The sequence below is a fragment of the Delphinapterus leucas genome, chromosome X (assembly GCF_059928025.1).
Source record: "Delphinapterus leucas isolate spDelLeu-1000000601 "Yukka" chromosome X, BTC_Dleu_Yukka2, whole genome shotgun sequence".
NCBI lineage: Eukaryota > Metazoa > Chordata > Mammalia > Artiodactyla > Monodontidae > Delphinapterus > Delphinapterus leucas.
This window is the reverse complement of record NC_143150.1, coordinates 21,147,712-21,167,583: the sequence shown is the minus strand read 5'-3', so window position 1 is coordinate 21,167,583 and position 19,872 is coordinate 21,147,712. Positions and strand designations below refer to the sequence as shown.

Sequence of the window (19,872 nt, the reverse complement as noted above, 5' to 3'; positions counted from 1 at the left end):
AGAGAGAGAGGGTGACGGAGAACTCGGATGAGCCCAGCTAGTGCCGAAGGGGACGGGAAGTAGTGTCATGTGCTGTGAGGGCTCACAGGGGCCAAGAAGTGCGAAGAAGACCTTCGTATGATGAGTTCTATGGGGTTGGGGTGAGGGGGGCAGGGCCAGTCTCAACCCACGTGGCACCTTTGTGCCAAAATTACTTTTAAAGGTGACCCTCTTCAAGATGCTTTACTTTCCGCCACCAGGAAATGGTCATAATAAACTGATTTTATTAGAAAAAAATCACGTTAACGCCAAGCGCTGGAGACGTGTGAGAAATACACCTGCACAACCATGTATGCTTCCCTCCTGGGGGGAGAAGAGGGAGAACAAGAGGACGATAATGGGCTTGGCAGTGACCAGAAGGAGAGAGAAGGGCAACCAGGGGAGGTAGTTAGGTCACGTGGCTGGTTTTGTGCCAGGGACATAGCAAAGGTCCTGAGGCACTGATTCACATTAACCAAATTCACCAGATAATATCACTGTTTCCAAGGCTGACATATTAGTGCTCTTAGGCAGGCTCTGAAACGTGGCGGAGAGAGGAAAGCGAATTCACAGAAGAGACAGGGGACGGGATGGAGGCCCCAGGCCGAGGGGTTGACTTCAAGAGAAAATTGGCTGACCCCTTCTCAGAAAGAGGAAAGATGGAAGGAAGGCACATGGAGAGACAGGAGGAACAGGGAGCTCACAGCTGCTGGCTCCCGTCTTCGTGGAGGAGGAATCAGGGTGAGGTGAGAAAGCTGGAGGTCAGGGGCCGCGGCCCACTGGAGGTGGTCTGCTGCAGCGGTCGCGGAAGTGGCTGGGTGGACCGACCTGTGAGGGGAGTAGAAAGTAGGCTGAGCAGCAAGTAGGCACGAGCGGGGACAGAGGTGGGCCCAAAGCACACCGCTACTGGATTATCCGACTGTCCCCGGCCCCGCCTGCCAGCAGGGAAGCGGCAGGGGCAAAATTAATCAAGAGGGAAGCCAGGATTCGGGGTGCAGGGCAGGGCGCCCGTGGAGGCTGGTATTACAGCCCGAGCCCTTGGCGCAAACATCCAGCTAATTTAGCCCCCCTCCCCCCGGGGACATTGTGGCTGGGTCTGCCCCTGGAGGGGCACTTCAGCGAAGTGCTCTGGGGAGCTGATGTTTCCGGCCTGCTGGCTAATGACTGGTGGGCAAAGAGGCTGACCCCAGGAAGAAAGCGTCTTCCCCAACACACATGCTCATCGAAGGTCTCTTCCCCTGGACCTGCTCCAGCTCTGTGACATCTCTCCAGATGTGGGGGCTCCAACCTGTACCCCATAGGCTCAGAACAACCGAATCTTGGTTTGTACAAAGGGAACCGGAGAAGGCTTTCCCTTAAAACAGAAAATTCCCCATCTCTGTGGCTGACCCACAGAGAGACACACACCCTTGAAGACCTCACAGCTACACCCCCGTCCTCACCAAAGAAATGGAGATACAGACCCACGAGTACACACAAATACATACAGAGATATTCACGTACGGGATAGTAAGTACTCTGTGGAGGGAAAGAAGATGGTGAAATACAGTCAGGCAAAAAGACTCTTCTCACGAAGCCCCTACCCCAGCCCGGGCTTCAGACGTCTCAGGAGGTCTGCCCTCCGTCACCAAGTCAGCCTATTACCCCGACAAGAACATAGCCCCTAGTGCTCTTGAAAGCTGTGGTCTGACACCAGGGATGCTCCGACTGGGCCTGTCTTGGCCATGGTGACGCCGGGCAGGGGTGGGGCACGGGGGTGTGGTGTACTGACCCCCCACTGAAATATAAGGGCAGGTGCACTCCTTCAGTCAGGCTCTCTTAGAGGAAGTCCATATACAAATGCTGCTCCACTTTGCCTGGTGGGTCACACTTCCCCCCAAGCCCTCCGTTTATATGTCATGGGGCTCCATCTTAATGAGGGAAGTGGGGTTGAATGGGGAGAAGGGGGCTGGGGTTGGGGATCTGGTCAGTAGGCTCCCAGATGTGGTCACACTAGGCTCAGCCGTAAACAGGGACCCTGAGCCCGAGGAGAGCTCAAGTTCAGCCACCGGGGTCAGCCCAACAGTGGGGCGGCTGGGAGGAGAGAAAGTCTGGTTTCCCAGAAGGCTCGGATTGTGGGAACCCCTTGCAACTACCTGGGTTGGAAGTGGCTGAAGGTGAGCCTGATCCCTCAGGAGCTCCCTCAGGGTCTCTTCAGGAACCAGCAGCCCCTCCATGGGGGCCCCAGTCATCATGCCCTGTACATAGGAGGAGGGCCTCAGAGGCCCCTCCTTGACCCCAGGGGCTGCTGTGGCACCAGAAGTCCTGATGAAGGCCGCAATCACAGTCCCGGGGGGCTGAGAGCTGGGCCCTGCTGGGCCAGCCCCTGTGACCGAGGGTGGTGCTGGATTGGTCGGACAGTTGCCCCCAGCCAGAATTTGGGGGAGGCTACTGAGAATCAGCGGAGCCCCTGGTGCTGCCACCTGGTTCTCTTGGAAACTGGTGTTCAGGGGGAAGGAGGCCTGCAAAGTGAAGGTGTCCTTGAAGGTCGAAGCAGGCGGAACACTCTGGAGAACGAGCTGGGTTGAAGCAGTAGTACTGGCAGGAGGCCCGTTGGTCAGCACTGTGGTCAGCGGGATGGTCTGCAGGGTCAAGGCCGAGCCTGACCCGACAGGGGCCACTCCTAGGTGGATGTTGCTGGGCACTGAAGAAGTACTGAGGAGAAATAGAAAACGGATTTGGTTCAGGTAGGAGGCTCAGAAGGAGGGCACAGGAGGAACGGAGCTGAAGGCGTTTTCTTTGTCGTCACTTTGGCTACCGTTTGTTGAGCACTTAGTAAAGATCAGGGATCATTCTAACTGGCTGGCATGCAGGATTTCACTCAATCTTCCGATCAGCCATGAGTCGAATAAGATTAACAATCTGATTTTACTGTGTGAGGAAACAGGAACAGAGAGGTTATGTAACTTGCCCTAGACCACACAGCTAGTAACAGGGACGCATCAAGGCTTTCTGACTCCAGAGCTCGTGTTTGTCACCGCTCCACTCTACTGCCGTCCCTCTTCAGAAGAGCATCCCTGTGGCCCACACCAGCGTAGTGACAGGTACATACATATAAGCCAGACGAAGCCCAAAGTTTCCATGGAAAATTGGAGGCACCTTAGTGTGGACAAGAAGTAGCAAGAGCTTTCCTGGTGGGCTTGGAGGGCCTGAGGAAGGCAGGATGTTGCCTCTTTTCTGGAGTGGAGGAGCCTTGGGGGGATGAGCCCAGGAGTGGAGGCTCCCGGTGGCTGCTTGGGGAGCACTCTGGGGTAACAGAAACAGCCCCAGCTGGCAAGAGAAGCACCCCAGGTCAACAGCTGGCTTGGCCGTTACACTGGCGTGTGACCTCAGGCAAGTCACTTTTCCTCTTTTAACCAACAAGTGTCCCACTGGCTTCCCAGGGATGCCACAAGGGTCCCAGGAGACCCGAGAGAGAGCGAAGCTTTGCAAGAAGCTGAAAACGCTCCCCATCACGAGGTACTATGGGAAGACTTGGAACGACCTGGGTGCACTTACCTCACAGCTTTGGTGCGTTTGGCCTGGCTCTCTGGTGGAGAGACAAGCACCGTGGAGGTAGTGGGGATCTCCTCGTCTAGAGACAGTCCCGATTCCAGACTCGCAGATGGCTGTAGACCAACGTGCTGAACCTTTGGCTTTTCCCAGGAAGTGGCGCCCTTGCCATGCGGGGCAGCTCTGGATGATACCCTGGAGCTGGCTCGCCGGGTGGTGCTGCTGGACGAGGTGGAGGGAGTGGAGGCCTGAGGGGATGTGGCTGGGACTTCACTTCTCTCATCCTCGTCTTCAATCACCACCAGGTCCTTGGGCATCTCCTTAAACTGGTACACCAGCCTCTGCCCTTCCACTTTGGCAAGGATGCCTCTTTGGTAGTAATATCTGTGGGACACGGGACAGAAAGTGGGGGGTGAGCCAGGGACACACCACCCTCCCGGGCAGGGTGCGCACGAGGTGGAGGCTGGTCGGGGAGCCAGACAGGAGCCCAAGGGCAAGGGAAGGGGTAGGGCCAACTCTCGGACTTGGAAGGCTTTTATGAAATTTCTGATATCTCCCCCCGATGACTCAAAGGGTCCACAAGCAGGGATTTCAAATGCTGACCCCCATCCTGCTTTGGGGCAGAGGACGGGGGTGAGTGAAGGATGGGAGGGGTGGACGATGGGGGTTCAGCAGTCCCCCAACCTGAGAGACCGACCGTGGGTAAGTCAGGCCCATCTTCCTGGACCCCTAGCTTGCAGAATATGAAGGAAGCCCTTCTTGGGGATGGGGGGCCCTAAAGTTCTCTTTCTGCTCTAAAAAGAAAAAAAGGCTAGGACAGAAATGCAAGAGGAAGGGGACTGTCCCTCCCAGGCGGGACCTGGGAAATGGGCTGGGGGGCAAGCAAACGGGAGAGTCACAGGAATTCCCTCCTCGGAAGAGCGTCCCGGTGACCCAGGCCACAGGAGCGAGGCACTTACACACCACCCAGAGCCCAGTCTTTTCAGGGAAAATTGGAGGCCCCTTAGCGACGGGACTCCTTGGGCAGAAGGAAGAGCTTGGTGACTCCTCAGGGCAGTGGCTCCTACCTTAGTGCCCGTCCCATCGTCTCATAGTTCATGTCAGGCTTGTTCTTCTGCTTCCCCCACAGCTTGGACACCGCTTTGGAATCCACCAGCTTGAAGATGCCTTTCTCTCGCTGGGTCCACTTGATGTACTTGGGGCAGGTGTTCCGGTCTTGCAGAAGTGCGAGGAGGAACTCCCACAGGTAGATGGTGCTGCCTGCAGAGTGGCAGGCGGTGAGGGGGCGCCCAGGCCCCCCGGCTCCCTACCCGCCTCACCTGCCTCCCCGCCGTACCTTTGCCATCCTTCGATTTCTTCCGAATGGGGATGCTGGGGTCAGTGACGGGTGAGGTACTGCGGTTGCCCTTGGTCTTCCGGACTGTGGGGGGATGGTGGGAGCAGGGTGAGGCTGAGCCCAGCCAGGGTGAGCGCTGAAGGGCGGCTCCTGGGAGGGAGGGCCCAAGCGCTCACCAAGTTAGGGTGGTGAGGCAGACAAGGCAGAGGCAGGTCGGGAGGCCCGGGTCACTCTCCACAGGCACAGCCTTCAGGTGCCCGCACCTGCCCAATGGCCAGCCCTCATTTTCAGGCCCCAAAGGTAGAGCAGAACACTGCTCCTGTGTGGGCAATGGAGTGCTTACCGATGCGCCACCTTTAGAAGATCAGAATCTGCCTCGCCTAATTTTTGAAACAAAAAGGCAGCCTAAAGGCGTGACTGTGGTGTGGATAAGTGTGGCACCAGGGTTTGGTTGCCGCACGGACACGGCAGTATCAACCAGCCATCGCCTGAGTAAATCAATAACACTGGGGCTTGGGAAAGCCCAAAGTCCTCTCCCATACATGGTCTCGGCTCCGTAAGCTCCGAGAGGGAAGATAAGAGCACGGGTTGAGGCAGAGGCCCCCAGAGGGCCAGGGACTGGCCAGGGCGCCAAGCCAGGTGTCTGAACACTCAGTACAGGATTCAACCCATGGGGATCATTGGGTTTTTAAGAGTTTACATATCTGCTGGGCAGATGGGGGTGGCCTGGGAAATGTCAGGCTTTGGGCAGGCCACCTGATGGGGCCCGTCTTTCCAGAAGGGAGGACTTTCTGTCCATCCCGCCACACCGGAGAGCTGTTCTCTTAAATGTGTCTGTGAACCTCACCCCGACACTCACCCCTACTTATGGTCTCCCTGAGCCCCTCCTACTGCCCACCCCCCTAAAGGAACACTCTCCCTCTCCTCCCCCCCCTTCTCTCTCTTACGTCTCTTCTTTGATTTTCCAGTCTTCTTGGTACTTTCTTCTCTGGGGACCTTCTCCTCCAGACAGCACTCCTCCTGGCCACCAGTGTCACCAGCCCTGTTCAGGGCGTCGGGCTCAGAGACAGGAAACAGGTAGCTGGGCAGAGTGACGGCTGGAGCAGGGTCCGGGTCTGGAAGCACTTCGGAGGTGCTGACTGCAAGAAGAAAGGCCTGAGGTGGGTGCGGCCCAGGGCATGGTCTCCCAGTGCTCAAGAGAACAAGGGGCTCCTGGCGGGGCGGGGCGAGGCGCCATTCCCCACGGCCCCAGACACAGGATACACCTGAAAATGCCTCCCGTGTCTCACAACACTAGGAGAGGAAACATCTGCAGAGCTGTGGGCACGAGCTGGCCCCAATCACGGCGGCCACGTTTATAGCGCACTGCTGGTGGTGGGGAAGCTCCAGGTGACACCCAAGGAAAAGGGCCACCTTGATTTAGTCATCTACTCATTTCACAACCGGAAGGAGCCTTAGACATCATTTAGCTCAATTCCTCTGCTTTTCTGGTGAGGAAACTGAGACCCAGAGATGGCAGAGCATGTGCCCAAGTTCACACAGCAAGCTGGTCACACATGCCTGGTACATGCAGGCACTCAGAAAATATCTGTTGAATCCTGAATGAATATTAGTGACAGAGTCAGGATTAGGAATGCTAGGATTCAGAATTTGCAGCTTCAGGGCTTCCTTTCCCCCACTGTATCCCAGTGCTTCCTTGGGAAGGGGCAGTTGGGGCCAGGAATCCTCCTGTGGAGTCACGGCAAGTGCGTGGGGGGTGCTGAGGGAGAAGCCTGCCTCGGGGGCCATCGGGGGAGGTAGGGGCCAACCTCCCAGAATAGTGAAGGGATGAAGAGGCCACACCCTGCACAGTCTTCCTGGGAGCTCAGCAAGACAGCAGAGGGGCCTGAAGTTACCCTGGCCAATAGTATTCAGCCTTAAAAAGGAAGGAAATTCTGACACATGCTATACATGGATGGACCTTGAGGACATTACATAAGTGAAATGAGCCAGTCCCTCCAAAACAAGTACTGTAAGCTTCTACTTATCTGAGGTCCCTAGAGGAGTCGAATTCATTGACACAGAAAGTAGAGTGGTGGTGGCCAGGGGCTGAGGGGAAGGGGAAATGGGGAGTTAGTGTTTCATGGGGACAGACTTTCAGTTTTACAAGGTGGCAAGTGTTCTGGAGAGGATGGTGGCGGCTGCACAACATAACAAATGTACTTAATACCACGGACCTGCACACTGAAAAATGGTTCAGGTGGTCCATGTTATGTTATGTGTATTTTACCATAATTGAAAAACTAGAAAAAAAAAAAAAACCCAAACAGTCACCCTGGCCATCTTTGCTTGTCTCCAGTGCCTTCCTGCCCTTCCCATTCCAGTCACAGCCAAAGAGCATGTGCACGTGTATATGGGTGGGTGTGGGTGCGCACACATGTCCCTGAGAATCTAATACACGGATGTGATATTTTTAAGGGAATTTTGTGTTGCTTCAACTTAAGGCGCCAGGGTTCAAACTTACAGATCTGCTTCTCATCCAGGATGTCATTGGGAGACTCGACGTTCAGCAAGACTTCAGTGGTTGACATGGTTTGCGAGGTTGCTTCATTGTCATCTGGTGCCGGGTTCCATGATATGGGGGAGAAGAAAAGTTCCCTCAGGGCATAGGGCAGTGGATGCAGCTACAACCAGGGCCAGCTCAGAGAATGGAGCTAAGGAGCCCGGGGGCAGCCGGGAGGGGACCAGCGCGCCTCCCACCCTGATTCTCCACCTTTCTCTACACCCATCCCAGCTGGTCTCCCCTCACTGTCCCGCTCCATCTCAGGAGATCATGAATCCATTTAGGTGGTTTCCTCCTCTCTGAAGTGGTACTACCTCCTGCTTATCCTAATCACCCCATCTAATTTCCAACTGTTGGGGGCCTTGACCTTGGCTGCGTGGGGTCACTAGAAGCCATTGTGGACTACTGTTCCCTGAAGACAGAACCCCTTTCTCCTCCACACCTTCTCTGCCCAGGAAGGAAACAGACCTGCCAGCAAAAAACTACCCTCCAGGATCTGATCCTGAGTCATGCACAAGGTCCCGTCTGTTATGATGCCATTGTGAACGTCGTCCAGCTCCAGGCCTGAGTACAGATGCAGTAATTCGGGGTAGGGGACCTGCTCCACGATCACAGCTGGGAACACTGAGGGGTCTTCCAGCTACGGAAAAGAGAGGGATCTGGTTCAGGGCTCACCCGCCTCTCCCAGGAAGCCCTCCGTACTGACCCTTCTTGCAATTCCTAATTCTTGGACCCCTCAGGGGCTGTCCTTTGTAGGGCATGACATTGCTCTGGGTCCAGCCTCACTAGGTGATGCTTTGAGTGGGTCCTTAATGAATAGAGATGGGTTAACTCTGTACCAGCTGCACTCAACCAGGGGCAGACAGTTCTAACTGGTCGTGGTTATGGGTTAATCGGTGAACAGGGTTAGTGCTCAGTCTATGAGAAGGATAAAGCTCATTCTGAAGCCAGTGGGAAAGGATTCGTCAATGGCAAAAAGGGCGAGGGACTCAGCCTACGCTCAGGGTTGGGTACCAGGGTTAGGGGCTCAGATTGTGAACATCTTAGGGCTCAGTCTGTGGTGATGAGAGTAGGAATGAAGACAGAAGAACAGAGGCATTATAGAGGTAGGAAGGTAAGGGCCTAGTCCCTGCCTGGATGGGGGAGAGGGTTCTGATTTCCAGTTTGATTCAGTGGGTGCATGGGGATACTGCTCTTGTTAAGGGGGAACCCAGAATGACGAGGAGTAGGTTTTTGGAGAAAGATAAGGGAGAAAGTGTCTGAATATGGTGAGTTGGAGGTACCACTGAGATACTTAAAATGGAGATACCTCAGGGAGTCAAAAATATGTATCCAAGAGCTCATCCCTGGGAGTGGATAAAATTATTGGGATAAGAATTTGACCCCCAGAGGACATAGTTGTTCTAAAATCAAACAAAGCTAAATTTAAAAAATGAGTGCAATCACAAGTGTTTTTTTAAAAATGACGAATAGAAGGAAATATACCAGGATGTTCATAATAATTATATTCTGGTTGTGGGACTTTGGGTGATTTTTTTCTTTTCTACTTGTCTGTATTTTCCAAATTTTCTTTCATGAGTCTGTTAATTCTTTCTTCATGAAAAAAAGAATGAGAATGCTCAGTTCTGCCTAATGTTCCTGAAGGATCCAGAAGAATAAGATCCTGGCTTTGGGTTTGGCCGCTGGGCAGTCACCTGGCTAGAGCAGTTTCAGGGGAGTGCTAGGGTCCCAAAACACATTACAACAGATCTCAGGGAGGACGGACAGAGGGAGGCAGGCAGGTGGGCGTAGTGATTAAGGCCACAGAGTCTAGAGCTACCAGTCCAGTACCATAGCCACTAGCCACCGGTGACTGTGTACATTTTTTCAAGATTAAAATTTCAGTTCTTCAGTTGCACCAGCCATAGTTCAAGTGCTCCATAGCCACATGGCCCCACACTGGACAGCGCAAATCTAGAGCATTTCTAGCATCTCAGAAAATTCTATTGGACTGTGCTGATCTAGAGTCAGACTACCTGGGTTTGAAACCAAACTCTGCTATTTACGAGCAGTGTGATCTTGCGCAAGTTACCTAACCTTTCTGTGCATCGGTTTCCTCCTTTATAAAACTGGGGCGGTCATATTATTGACCCCATAGGGTTTTTAAACAGATCAATGTAGATAAAGCACTTAGAACAGGGTCTGGCATACAGTAGGTTCTCATTAGGTGCTTTAGGCATCAGGGGCTTCTAGGAGACAAGTAACGTTTTATTTCTTAGCCTGGGTGGTGAGTTAATGCCTGTTCACTTTATAGTTATTCTTTAAATATATATATATATATAATTTATGCACTCTTTTGCATTCATTTTTAAAATTGAAGTATAGTTAATTTACAATGTTGTGTTAGTTTCAAGTGTACAGCAAAGTGATGCAGTTATACATACATACACACACATATACACACACATATATGTTCTTTTTCAGATTCTTTTCCATTATATGTTACCTCTTTTGTATTCACAGTATACTTTGCAACAAAAATTGTTTCCTAAAAAGAGTGAGAGAAGGGAGGTGAAAAAGTAAACCCAGAGGGTGGAGGCTACACTGGGGAGAAGAACAGACCTAAGAAGGTGGTATGTTGGAGGAGGCTGGCAGAAGGGAGGAAAGGGTTTCTTTTAGGGTTGGGGAGACATGAAAATGTTCTAGGTTGAGGAGAAAGGTGTGGGAGGTCTGAAAGGTACAAGAGAGAGAGGAGGTGATGGATGGTGTGAGGTCTTGAAGGCGGCAGGAGAGAAGAGATTAAGCACCGGGGTAGGTGTTACCCTTGGAAGGAAGAGGGTCACTTCTTTGTCCCAGGCCGGAGGAAAGGAAATAGGAACAGGTGATGTTATTGCTAAGAGGGAGAAGGGAGGGAAAGTGAGGGCGTCCTTGGGTTTGAGCTTCTCTGTGGATTGGAGGAGAGGCTGTCTGCTGAGGGTGGAGGGGCAGGCGTGGGGTTGGGAGGGAAGAACAGCTTCGGTGAAGAGCAGCCTTTATGAAGAACAGAAATAATTGCTGAGTGGACTAGAAACAAGTTAAAAAGTGACTAGCGGAGTTGAGAACCCAGGTAGAGTTAGATTTTTCTTCCCTTCGTCCAGGAGGTTAGGCACGCCAGAGATGCTGGATAAAACTGAGCAACTTTAGGTTAAGACCTAGCTGGACAGAAAGTACCATGTACTCCAAGCCCACTAGGGGGCAGCCTTTGGTAGGTCACTAGAGATTGGACAAAGTTTCCCATCCTCACAGGGATCTGGGATAGACAGCATCAGAATTAGGCTGGGGTGCCCTTGGAGATAATCCAGCTGGACTCCTCTTGGTGAAGATGGGGAGATGGCAGCCAGACAGGGTCGCGGACAGGACTTGCCCAGGTGACACTGTGGCCACACTGGGATCAGAACCCAGGGCTTTGGACTTCTAATCTTCCATTCCTTCTACCGGACCTGGCTGCCTCTTCTTCTCCAGTGTGTGGAAGGAGGGTAGTGGAGGGTAGGGATGAGTGTGCCAGGACACCATCCAACGGGTACATGTAAGTACCCTAGTGCCAGGCAAGGTATGGAGCAGTGGGGGCCTGAGTGCCAGAATCCTGTCCTGTTTTCCAATTTCCTCCCACCAGAGGAACCTATCTCCAGTTTATCCTGAATCCTTAGATCGAGGCTGAAAAGACGGTTATGGAAGGGCTCATCCACCGGGCTAGAGACGTGAGTCTGAAGGTGCTGGGGGTTGGACTGGACCCTGCGGTGCCAGCTGGCAGTTCTCAGTCCCGCTATGTGGTTGTCCCAGCACCTTTCTCACTGTGACACTGGAGGTGAAGCACAGTGGCCAAAAATGCACATGGAGGTCAGCGTACACTTGTGCATTCAGCCCGTTGCTGACCGACAGTTCAGCTAGTGTACTTAGCAGATGCTTGGCTGGCTTGGGAACTATGCGTGCCCTGTAATTGCACGTGGGCAAAACCAGCTCACTAAATGACCACGCGATGACTACTGCCTGGCCGCATGGGACGCGTTGGTGCACAGTCTGGCTGGCAAGCAGCCCCTATGTCCTGAACCTAGTAGGTGCTTGATCAATATTTGCTGACTGGGACTTCCCTGGTGGTCCAGCTGTAAAGAATCTGCCTTCCAATGCAGGGGATGCGGGTTTGATCCCTGGTCAGGGAACTAAGATCCCACGTGCTGCGGGGGCAACTAAGACCGCGTGCCACAACTACTGAGCCCGCATGCCTCATCTAGAGAGAGAAAACCCGCATGCCACAACTAGAGAGAAGTCCAAGCGCTGCAACGAAGAACCCGCGCACCACAACAAAAGATCCTGCGTGCCGCAACGAATATCCCGTGTGCCGCAACTAAGACCCGACGCAGCCAAAAATAAACATACATAAATGAATAAATAAAATATACATTAAAACAACAACAATATTTGCTTTCTGGCTAGCTGGCTGGTCGGCCAGCTCACTGGCTGTCTGCCTGCCTCTCTGTGTCTATCTGATTGTCTGCGCTGGCTGACCAGGTTCTGTTCTCTGGGGCCATACCTGGTGGATGTCATCCATTCCGTTGCTTGCAAACTCAAAGATCAGGTCACTGGGCTGCAGAGTAATAGCCATGCTGTCTTCTCAGAGAGCTGACTGCAGGATCCGCAGGGCCCTCTGGAGGCGTGGGGTTTCCTAAATGAAGAGATGCTGTACCTTGGAGCCTAGAGCCCACACCACGAGCCACGGTAAAATAGGGGTTGTAGAGAGCTGGAGTAGGTGGTGGCCTAAGCCAGGTTCAAGGCTGCATGCTGGGCTGGGCCAAGCGCAGGAGCGACCTACAGAGAAGGGAGAGATGGGGGCAGTGAGTAAGTCACCTTCCTTGAGCTCTGTTCCTAGGACAGACTGCCAAAAGAGGGATAGCCAAAAGTGGAGGACAGTGGGAGCAGAAGGGGGAGGGAAAAGAAAAGGAGGCAGGTAAGGAAAGAAGGAAGAAGAGAAAGTTAATTGAGTCGCCTTGAGAGGGAAGAGGCTGAGCCTCGATGCCAGTCTGGGTCACCAGCATCTGCACCTGAGCTGGCCTCCCTCCCTTCCCACGCCCTCTGGAGAAGGTGAGAGATAGCGGGAGTTCGGGCTCTCTCCACTCTGAAGATTAATCCCCAGGATGCGGCCACAGGGGAAGCCAGGGGCAGCCCATCTGGCCTCATGGATGGAGCATGAAGAATCCCTACAGTACCCTTGGCTGGGGAAAGAATCTGCGTGCGAGACTTGGGGCGGGGACATTTGGGCGCACAGGATGGTCTTCTAGGCTCTGCCTGGCTCGGTTTGCCTTGGGAGTAGAGGCCACTGAGTTCTGAAGGGCAGAGTCCACTGTGGAAGTCATGTCTCACTGTAGGGGTTGTGTTGTCAGGGCCAGTGACAGCCTGACCCTGCTTGAGGGGATGGGACTCTCAGACTCAACCACGCCTCCAGAGAGCCTGGAGACAGAGGGACAGGTGGGCCGCATGTCCTGCGCTCTCGTCACCACCCAGCCACCGCCGCCGCCCGCCAGAGATGATGGCCTCTGTGCCGTATGTGGCTTGTGCTCTTGGTTTAGCTTTGCTTTCAGTTTCAAGACTGAACTGTCACCCTGGGAACCGGCGAGGAGAGCCGCAGCTGGGGGAAGGGCGCAGGGGACCTTCCCCATCATCCAGGGCCAGCTCAGGGCCCCCCTCTTCCAGGAGATCTGTCTGCTGCAGTCCACATATCTGTCCTCTGTGGCACTCACAGTCTGTACCTCAGGTGCTCACATGGCACCCGGGCCTCTGATTGTTTCCTGTGCTTGCTGCCCTTCTCTAGGCATCTGCGCAGCACCCAGGCCTGCCTCCCAGAGCCCTGGCTCCCCTCCCACGCCCCTCCCTCCAGCGCGGTCAGCATCTCCAGCCCGAACACTCAGGTAGCACGGCTTTGGCCCCGAGGGTTCTGCTCTGCGTGGTACCCGCGTGTGTGTAGGTGTGGCAGGTCTACGAACAGCCTGGTTCAACCATAAGCGTCTGAAGAACTGGCTCCACGCACCATAGGAGGAGCGACACACTTGACCCCCAGCTCCTCGACACTCCTTTGGCTGTGTCAGGGTGGCAAAACCTTCTCCTGGCCCGTAAAGAAAGGAGGAACTTCAGAGAGGGACAAAGGGGAGGAAAGGGAGGGGGATATCACGGGTGACCTCCCTGATGAGCACTCTCCCCCACAGGAGACACCCAGGCCTCTCCCACTTCCTTTCCGTTAGCCCACAGGGCTGGCTCCGCCCCCCCCCCACACCTTTCCACCCACCCCCAAGCAAAAACTTTGAGAAGTCTCTCAAGTCAACGTGGCAGGTCTTATTTTCCCTTTGGGTGAATGAGAGGCTGAGCCCTGCTAGCACGGCTTTCCACCACCACCACCACCCCGCCCCCCCCACCTGCACGTGACCCGGGAGCCTGTGGCCTCCTGGAGAAGCCTCCCAGGGCCATTTATGCTTGGAAGGTCTGTCTCCCCCAGCTAAAGTGCCCCAAGGCCCGCATTCCGCAGCTCCCGCCCTCCCACAGGCCGGCCGTCTGCCCCCAGGAAGCATTCTCATACTAATCAAATGAAAGGCGATCACTTTCACCTAATCCCACTTTGTCTAAACATGAAACTCCTGTGTCTGCCCCTCTCTCCTCCGAGGTCATTCCGCCATGGCCTTTCCCTCCAGGTTTGCTCATCAGTTTGGCTTCTCTTCACAGTTCTGTGCACCTCCCTTACCTCCCCCATTAGAACGTGGCTTCACTGAGGGCATGGATGAAACTTTAGCACCTTGCACGGTGCTGGGCATGTAGCAGGCGCTCAATGTATGTTTGTGGAACGAACACATGAATGAATGGTACTGGTCAGCTAGTACCAGTGAGGTGTGTTTTCTGGGCAATAAGTATACCCCCATGCGTACATTGGGTGTGGGGTGGGTGTCACGTGCTCTAGCTTACAGGAGAGAGAGAAACGTGTGCACTCTGTGTGTGTTACATCTGTGTATTTCTGCACTGTAATTTACAATGAGGGGAGCTCGGGAGGGGGTTTGCTGTGGGTATGCAAACACACTGTAGATATACATATGTGCAGGGTGTGGGGATATGTGCGTGAGAGCCTCTGTGTGTCAAAGGGCTCTGGTCCTGTCTGGGCCAGCACAGCCACAAGCTCAGTCGTCGGTTCCTCCTCCGCCAGGCCTGCCTTTGTGAGAATGACAAGCCCGAGCTAATACTGGCAGCGCACCAAGCCAATGCCGGCTGGCAGAAGCTGGCTGTGGTGAAGTGGGCCGGGGCGGGGCCCAGGGTTCTGCTGGCGAGAGGGCCGCCATGGCCTCCCGGCCCCACACACGGAAAACTCAAAGTCCTCTTGCTTCCCAGGAGAAGAATGCCAGTAGCAGAATGTGTACGTGGCCCATGGGTCCTTGGGGTGAGCCCCCGCCAGGCCCGCTCTCCTAGGGGGGTGGTGGGAGAGGGAAGGCAGCTCCGCACTGGATTGGACGGAACCCTTGGCCATCAAGGCAAAAAGGAGAGGTTTGAAATACAAGATGGAGACGAATCCAATTGCCTTCTTTAGGTATCAGCGTGTCTAAATATCCAAATTCAGGACTTGGTTGGTGCAGGTCCCAACGGCCCAGAATTGTGACTATTGTGAGGCTGCACCCAGCACCCAAGGCTGATCCTGGTTTCTCGTTCTGCCCGAGAGCTCTAGCCTGAAGTTAAGGTGAAGAGGTGTGTGGGGTGGGGGTGGGAAGCTAAGAAAAGTCTCCCCTCACCCCCATGGAACCTTCCAGTCCAGAAGGTTTCACCCTTCCCCCTTCAGATGTTTGAGGATTTGAAAGTGAGAGGTGGGGAGAGGCTCATTTGCATGTTCACTCACTCTCCCCCAAGTCCCTCAAAATAACCTCCCTCTCCCAGGAACCTGAAACCAAAGAAGCCACCAGCACAAGAAGGCCCGCCCTGCTGGAGGCCGGGGAGGCCCGCACAGGGGCTCCCCTCCCTGGCGTCCTTACAGACGCCCTGGGACACACATTCACTGGCCTAGAGCCCTGGACACCGCCTCATGGGTGAGTGGGGGGCTAGGAAGGTCCACAAGGACACTTGGCTCAAGGAATCGGGCACCTGGTTACCCTTAGTAACCGGTGCTGAGTTCCTCCCACCCCGCCCCATCATTGCAAAGCTCACAGCTGGCTCCAGTCAAAGTCCACTCCCAGGGTGGCAAGAGCTCCACTCCCTTTGAGGCCACTGCAGTATCCCTGGCTCCCAGGGCCTGTCCTACTTGGGCTGAAAGCAAAGACTTTGTGAGAGCATATGGCCCCCGGCCTGTGTGTGTGCACGCGCATGTGCGCGCACGCCACAGGAGGGAGCAAGAAAGCGAGGGTGCCCACACCCCCGGCCTGCAAACACACACCTCTGGTTCTCTGTGGTTGTGATTGCATTTCAAAACCAAAATAGCAAAACAGAAGTGGTTTGGGCTGTTCCTGCGTCATCACAGCTGGGCCCCCTTCAGACGTACAGACCCTTTCTGGGGCTGTCACTGGAACATGTCAAGCGGTGTCCAGCACCCACCCATGTGGGCCTCCCCTACAGGAAACAGCCCCTATGTGAAAGCCACGTCCACGGTCTCCGTGGAGCAAGTTTAAATCTACACCCGTTCGGCTGAGCCAATGGCTCTCACAGAATCACTAATAACACCCGTGGCATTTTCACACACGCCGGCAAACATGGGGGCCAGATGGTCAGCTGGGCCCACAGAGCAGAGTTTCTCCAGTTCCTCACCCTCTCGCAGCCAGCTCTCACTCCTGAAATACCCCGTCCTCCCTGAAACCTTTCTGGAATTCTCTGGAAAGGAAGTGACAATTTCCTTCATGCCATTTCCCACTCCCTCAACACCCCTCCCCCACAACCACAAACAAAATGGAAACTACCCCAGGAACAGCTGTACCCTCTACTTAAAAACAGCCCCTCCTCCAATAGTCATCAAGCAGCACACTTGCACACTGCACCACATGACCAGTGGCGTGTATTTAAGAGGCAGAGGGCCAGACTCGGGGGTCCAGTCTGTAGCCATGGACGTAGCAGAAGTAAGCCAAGTGTGGGACTCCTGCACAACCTTGGTCCAACTAGAGCTGGACTCCAAGCAGCCAGCTAGACCCCCCTCCTTGAACAGATGCCCAGCGAAGGGGCCCTGGCCACAGCTATTTTGTCAGCTTCTTCTCCTCTATTCCTGCCTTCTTACCACTCCCTCCATTTGAGATGAAATCAGGAAGAGGGAGGGAAAAAAATAAAGGTTTTGCAAGCTCTGTTGGTTGGGGTTTCTCTGCGCTTATTTACAAGAAACCCAGTTTCCTTCCTTGGCCCTCGGTCACTGCCTGATTCCCGTGTATGGTTTGTCACAGCTCTGATGGTAAGGCAGGCCCAGAGCTCCTCTCCAACTGCCCCTGCCCTTTCTCAGCTCCAGGCCTGCCCCTACTTTCCCGCCGGAGCTGGCGCACTGGAGGAGGGGTCAGGGCTGCAGGTCGCAGGCACAGAGACGTCTGCTCCTCTTTCTCCAGGAGACCCAACAAGAGGTGTGACCCCGGAAAAGTCAGCCATCTTTCTGGGCTGTGGTTTCTGTCATCCTTAAGATGGGTGAGGGCTGAGGGGAATCCAGGCCTAGCAGCAGCTCACCAGGGAGTCTCGGGTGAATGAAGATGGTGGTGGGAAAGTGCTTTGAAAATTAAAACACACTCATTCAGATGATGAGTTCCAGGTGACATCCCAGAGAGCAAGGGGGCTGGAGACCCCATTAAGCTCCTGGATGCCCCCCCATGGCTCTAGAACATAGGTAGGGTGGGCTGCAGGCTTCCAGTTGTTGGCTTGGAAGGGGCTGGCTCCTCTCCTGGGATGGGTGCCCTGTAGGGAGGGACAGGCGGCTGTGGTTGAAGGAGCGCTCCCAGTCCCCTGTCCTCACCACCTCCACCCAGCCCCAGCCCTCTGGGCTGTGGTTATGTGGCAAGAAGAGCACTGAAGAAGCCCCAGTGGGGTGGGGGGAGGGCTATGACAAAGGGAACCTATTTCCCCAGCTGTCCTGACTCCCAGGGGCCTGGCCTGAGAAAGTCAAAAGAGCGCCCCCTGGAGGTGCCTGCAGCCACCACACCCTCATCTCCGGAGCTCCAGGGACCAGCAGGAGGCAGAGGGGCACGAAGCGCTCCCGGGAAGCGAAGAACAAGTCAGTGATGGGGAGAACATGCTGCGGGAAAGCGGGCAAAGCCAAATCCAGGCCAGCTACTGAACCCCAGCGGGGTGCGCTGCCAGCCACAGCCTAGAAGACCCCAGAAGTCCCTGCAGACTGTAAGGGCACGGGCTTCCCAGCGAGAGGACCCAGCTTTGCCTTGGGGCTTAGGCAGGTCACCCTCTTCCTCCGGGAAACGAGGCCATCCTCCCTAGCTCATGGGATTGTTGTGGAAGGCCAGCAGGTCAATGTAGGTGAGAGCCCTGTGTTACCCCCTAAGTGTGTTTTTAGATTTCCTGGTCAGATCCGTGTCTCTTTGGCTGAGGTCATGCATTAAGCATTCAGGATATCTTTACCTAGATGGACAGGAAGAAAGGGAAATGGAGTGGTGGGATGAAATGGAGGCTGAGGGGGGACATAACCAACAATCATCAAACATGGTGGAGAGCGGAAACCAGTTTGACTATGGGGAGGAGGTGGGACTGGCTGGGGGGCCAGGGAAATCAGGGGGATAAGTGCATAGGCCTCAATTCACCAGGTGGTGGAATTTGAACTTGATCTGGAAGGCAACTGGGAGTTACTGTTGATTCTTGAGCAAGGGAGGGGCATAAAGCAAGCAGTTCCCAAGGAAGATCAGTTTGTTCTGAGTGCATGAGTGGAAGAGATGGAAGGGGACCAGGTGGGGCACCTGGAGCCAAGGAGGTGAATCCCAGGGCCACCCTGAAGGAATAAAATGACAGAGTACAGGGCCATACAGTAATTGCAGAGACCCCAAGATTGCAACCTGTTCTTGCTGTGAGAATTGTAAAAGATAGAGTGACTGGGGCAGGAAATATGGCAAGAACATGAGCTCAGTTTGGACATTTTGAAGTTGGGATTATCTTGAAAAATCCAGGATTAATGGTGGAAAAAAGAGGGCCCAGACAGTCATTTTGCTAAACACAAACACACACACCCACACACGCACATGCACACGCACACACACACCCTGGCGGGTGGGGCCTCGACAGGCCTTCAGTGGCCAGAGGAGCAGGCCTGGCCTGGCGAGGCTGGCATTCTGGACACTGTAGCAGAAAGCTGCATGTGCTGAATGAAAATGCTTCGAATGGCACACACTCCACCCCCACCCCTGCCCCCAGTAAGGCCTGCCTGCTTCCACGGGGGGTGGGTGGGGGACAGACACACTGACCAGAGACTAATTAAATTTATTAGTGGGTTTTTTAGAAGCTGGGGCAATCTGTGGCTGGGCACCAAAAGGATATTAAGTCAGATAACTTTTATTGAAGGGACAGTGTTCTTTGTCTAGGCCCCTGCCAGCATGTGTCCTAGAAACGAATGCAGAGGCTCCCTGCTGGGATCTGGGGCTCCCCCAGGTGGGAGGGGTGTCGCGGGGTTTGAGACCTGCTTGGCTCTTGGTGCCCCTTCCAAATACCCCCTTCCCCTACTGGCTACTTTCCAGGCAAGGAAAAGCAAGGGGCAGTCCAGCGTCCCCTGCACAGAGAGGCGGGCTCGAGAAAGCATGAGGTGGAAAGGGCCTACAGGCCGGGCTGGGCAGACAGGGAGGGCACCTTCAGCCCCGATGTCACCGGGAGCTCGCGGGGGCTCCTCCCTCCCCTCCCCCACATAGCTGAAAGCCTCTCCTTGACTCAGTCTCAGGATGTCAAAGTTAAAAGGGACCTGAAAGATCATGGCATCCATCCTTCCTGTCATCCAGCTGCAGACACCGAGTTCTCGAGGAACGAGAAGTGACTTGCTCAAGGTCACACAGCTAGTTGCCGTGACTCCCAGGTGACCTTTCTTTCTCCCCTCCTCATTGTCTCTCCGGCATCCTCAAAAAAGCCAACCCTTTCCTTTGGTGAGAACAGACAGCAGCCAAAGACCCAGGGCTGGCAAATAACAATGAGGCCACACATGTGCAGAACACATTTAACATTCGCAATGACTTCCCCACCTCTGCGTCTTTGTTCACACTGTCCCCTAGGCCTGATATGCCCTTCCCCAATTTCTGCGGCGCCAATTCCCACACGGTGTTCAAGATCTGAAGCAAATGTCACCTCCTTTACAAAGCTTTACCTGCTTCCTCCTCACCTGATATATCTCCTCCTCCTTCTCCTCTTCTTAATACCTTAGCTTGACTTACATTAAAGCTGGGGGTCTGCAAACTATGGCCCATGTGCCAAATCCAGCCCACCGTCTTCTTGTGTGGCCAGTGAGCTAAGGACGGTTTTTGTATTT

At 54.4% G+C, this 19,872-nt stretch overlaps 1 protein-coding gene across 7 annotated transcripts in view; it reads right to left on the bottom strand.

Annotated features, from left to right (window-relative positions):
• Positions 1-243: 243 nt before the first annotated feature.
• The window catches only part of ELF4 (E74 like ETS transcription factor 4), a 37,265-nt gene continuing 17,636 nt past the window's right edge, over positions 244-19,872 (bottom strand). For 3 of the 7 annotated variants that reach the window (XM_089904095.1, XM_089904094.1, XM_089904096.1), the window contains exons 2-10: positions 11,974-12,248; positions 7,896-8,067; positions 7,389-7,481; positions 5,833-6,024; positions 4,886-4,969; positions 4,617-4,809; positions 3,556-3,933; positions 2,154-2,712; positions 244-1,536 (exon numbers count right to left, since the gene is read on the bottom strand). In XM_089904095.1, the coding sequence (XP_089760221.1) occupies positions 1,042-1,536; positions 2,154-2,712; positions 3,556-3,933; positions 4,617-4,809; positions 4,886-4,969; positions 5,833-6,024; positions 7,389-7,481; positions 7,896-8,067; positions 11,974-12,045 (2,238 nt within the window). In that variant the 5' untranslated portion in view covers positions 12,046-12,248 and the 3' untranslated portion in view covers positions 244-1,041. Of the gene's footprint in view, positions 2,713-3,555; positions 3,934-4,616; positions 4,810-4,885; positions 4,970-5,832; positions 6,025-7,388; positions 7,482-7,895; positions 8,068-11,973; positions 12,249-19,872 lie in introns of all 7 variants that reach the window. The other 4 variants (XM_089904097.1, XR_016391276.1, XM_022561501.3 and 1 more) reach the window with 4 other exon arrangements.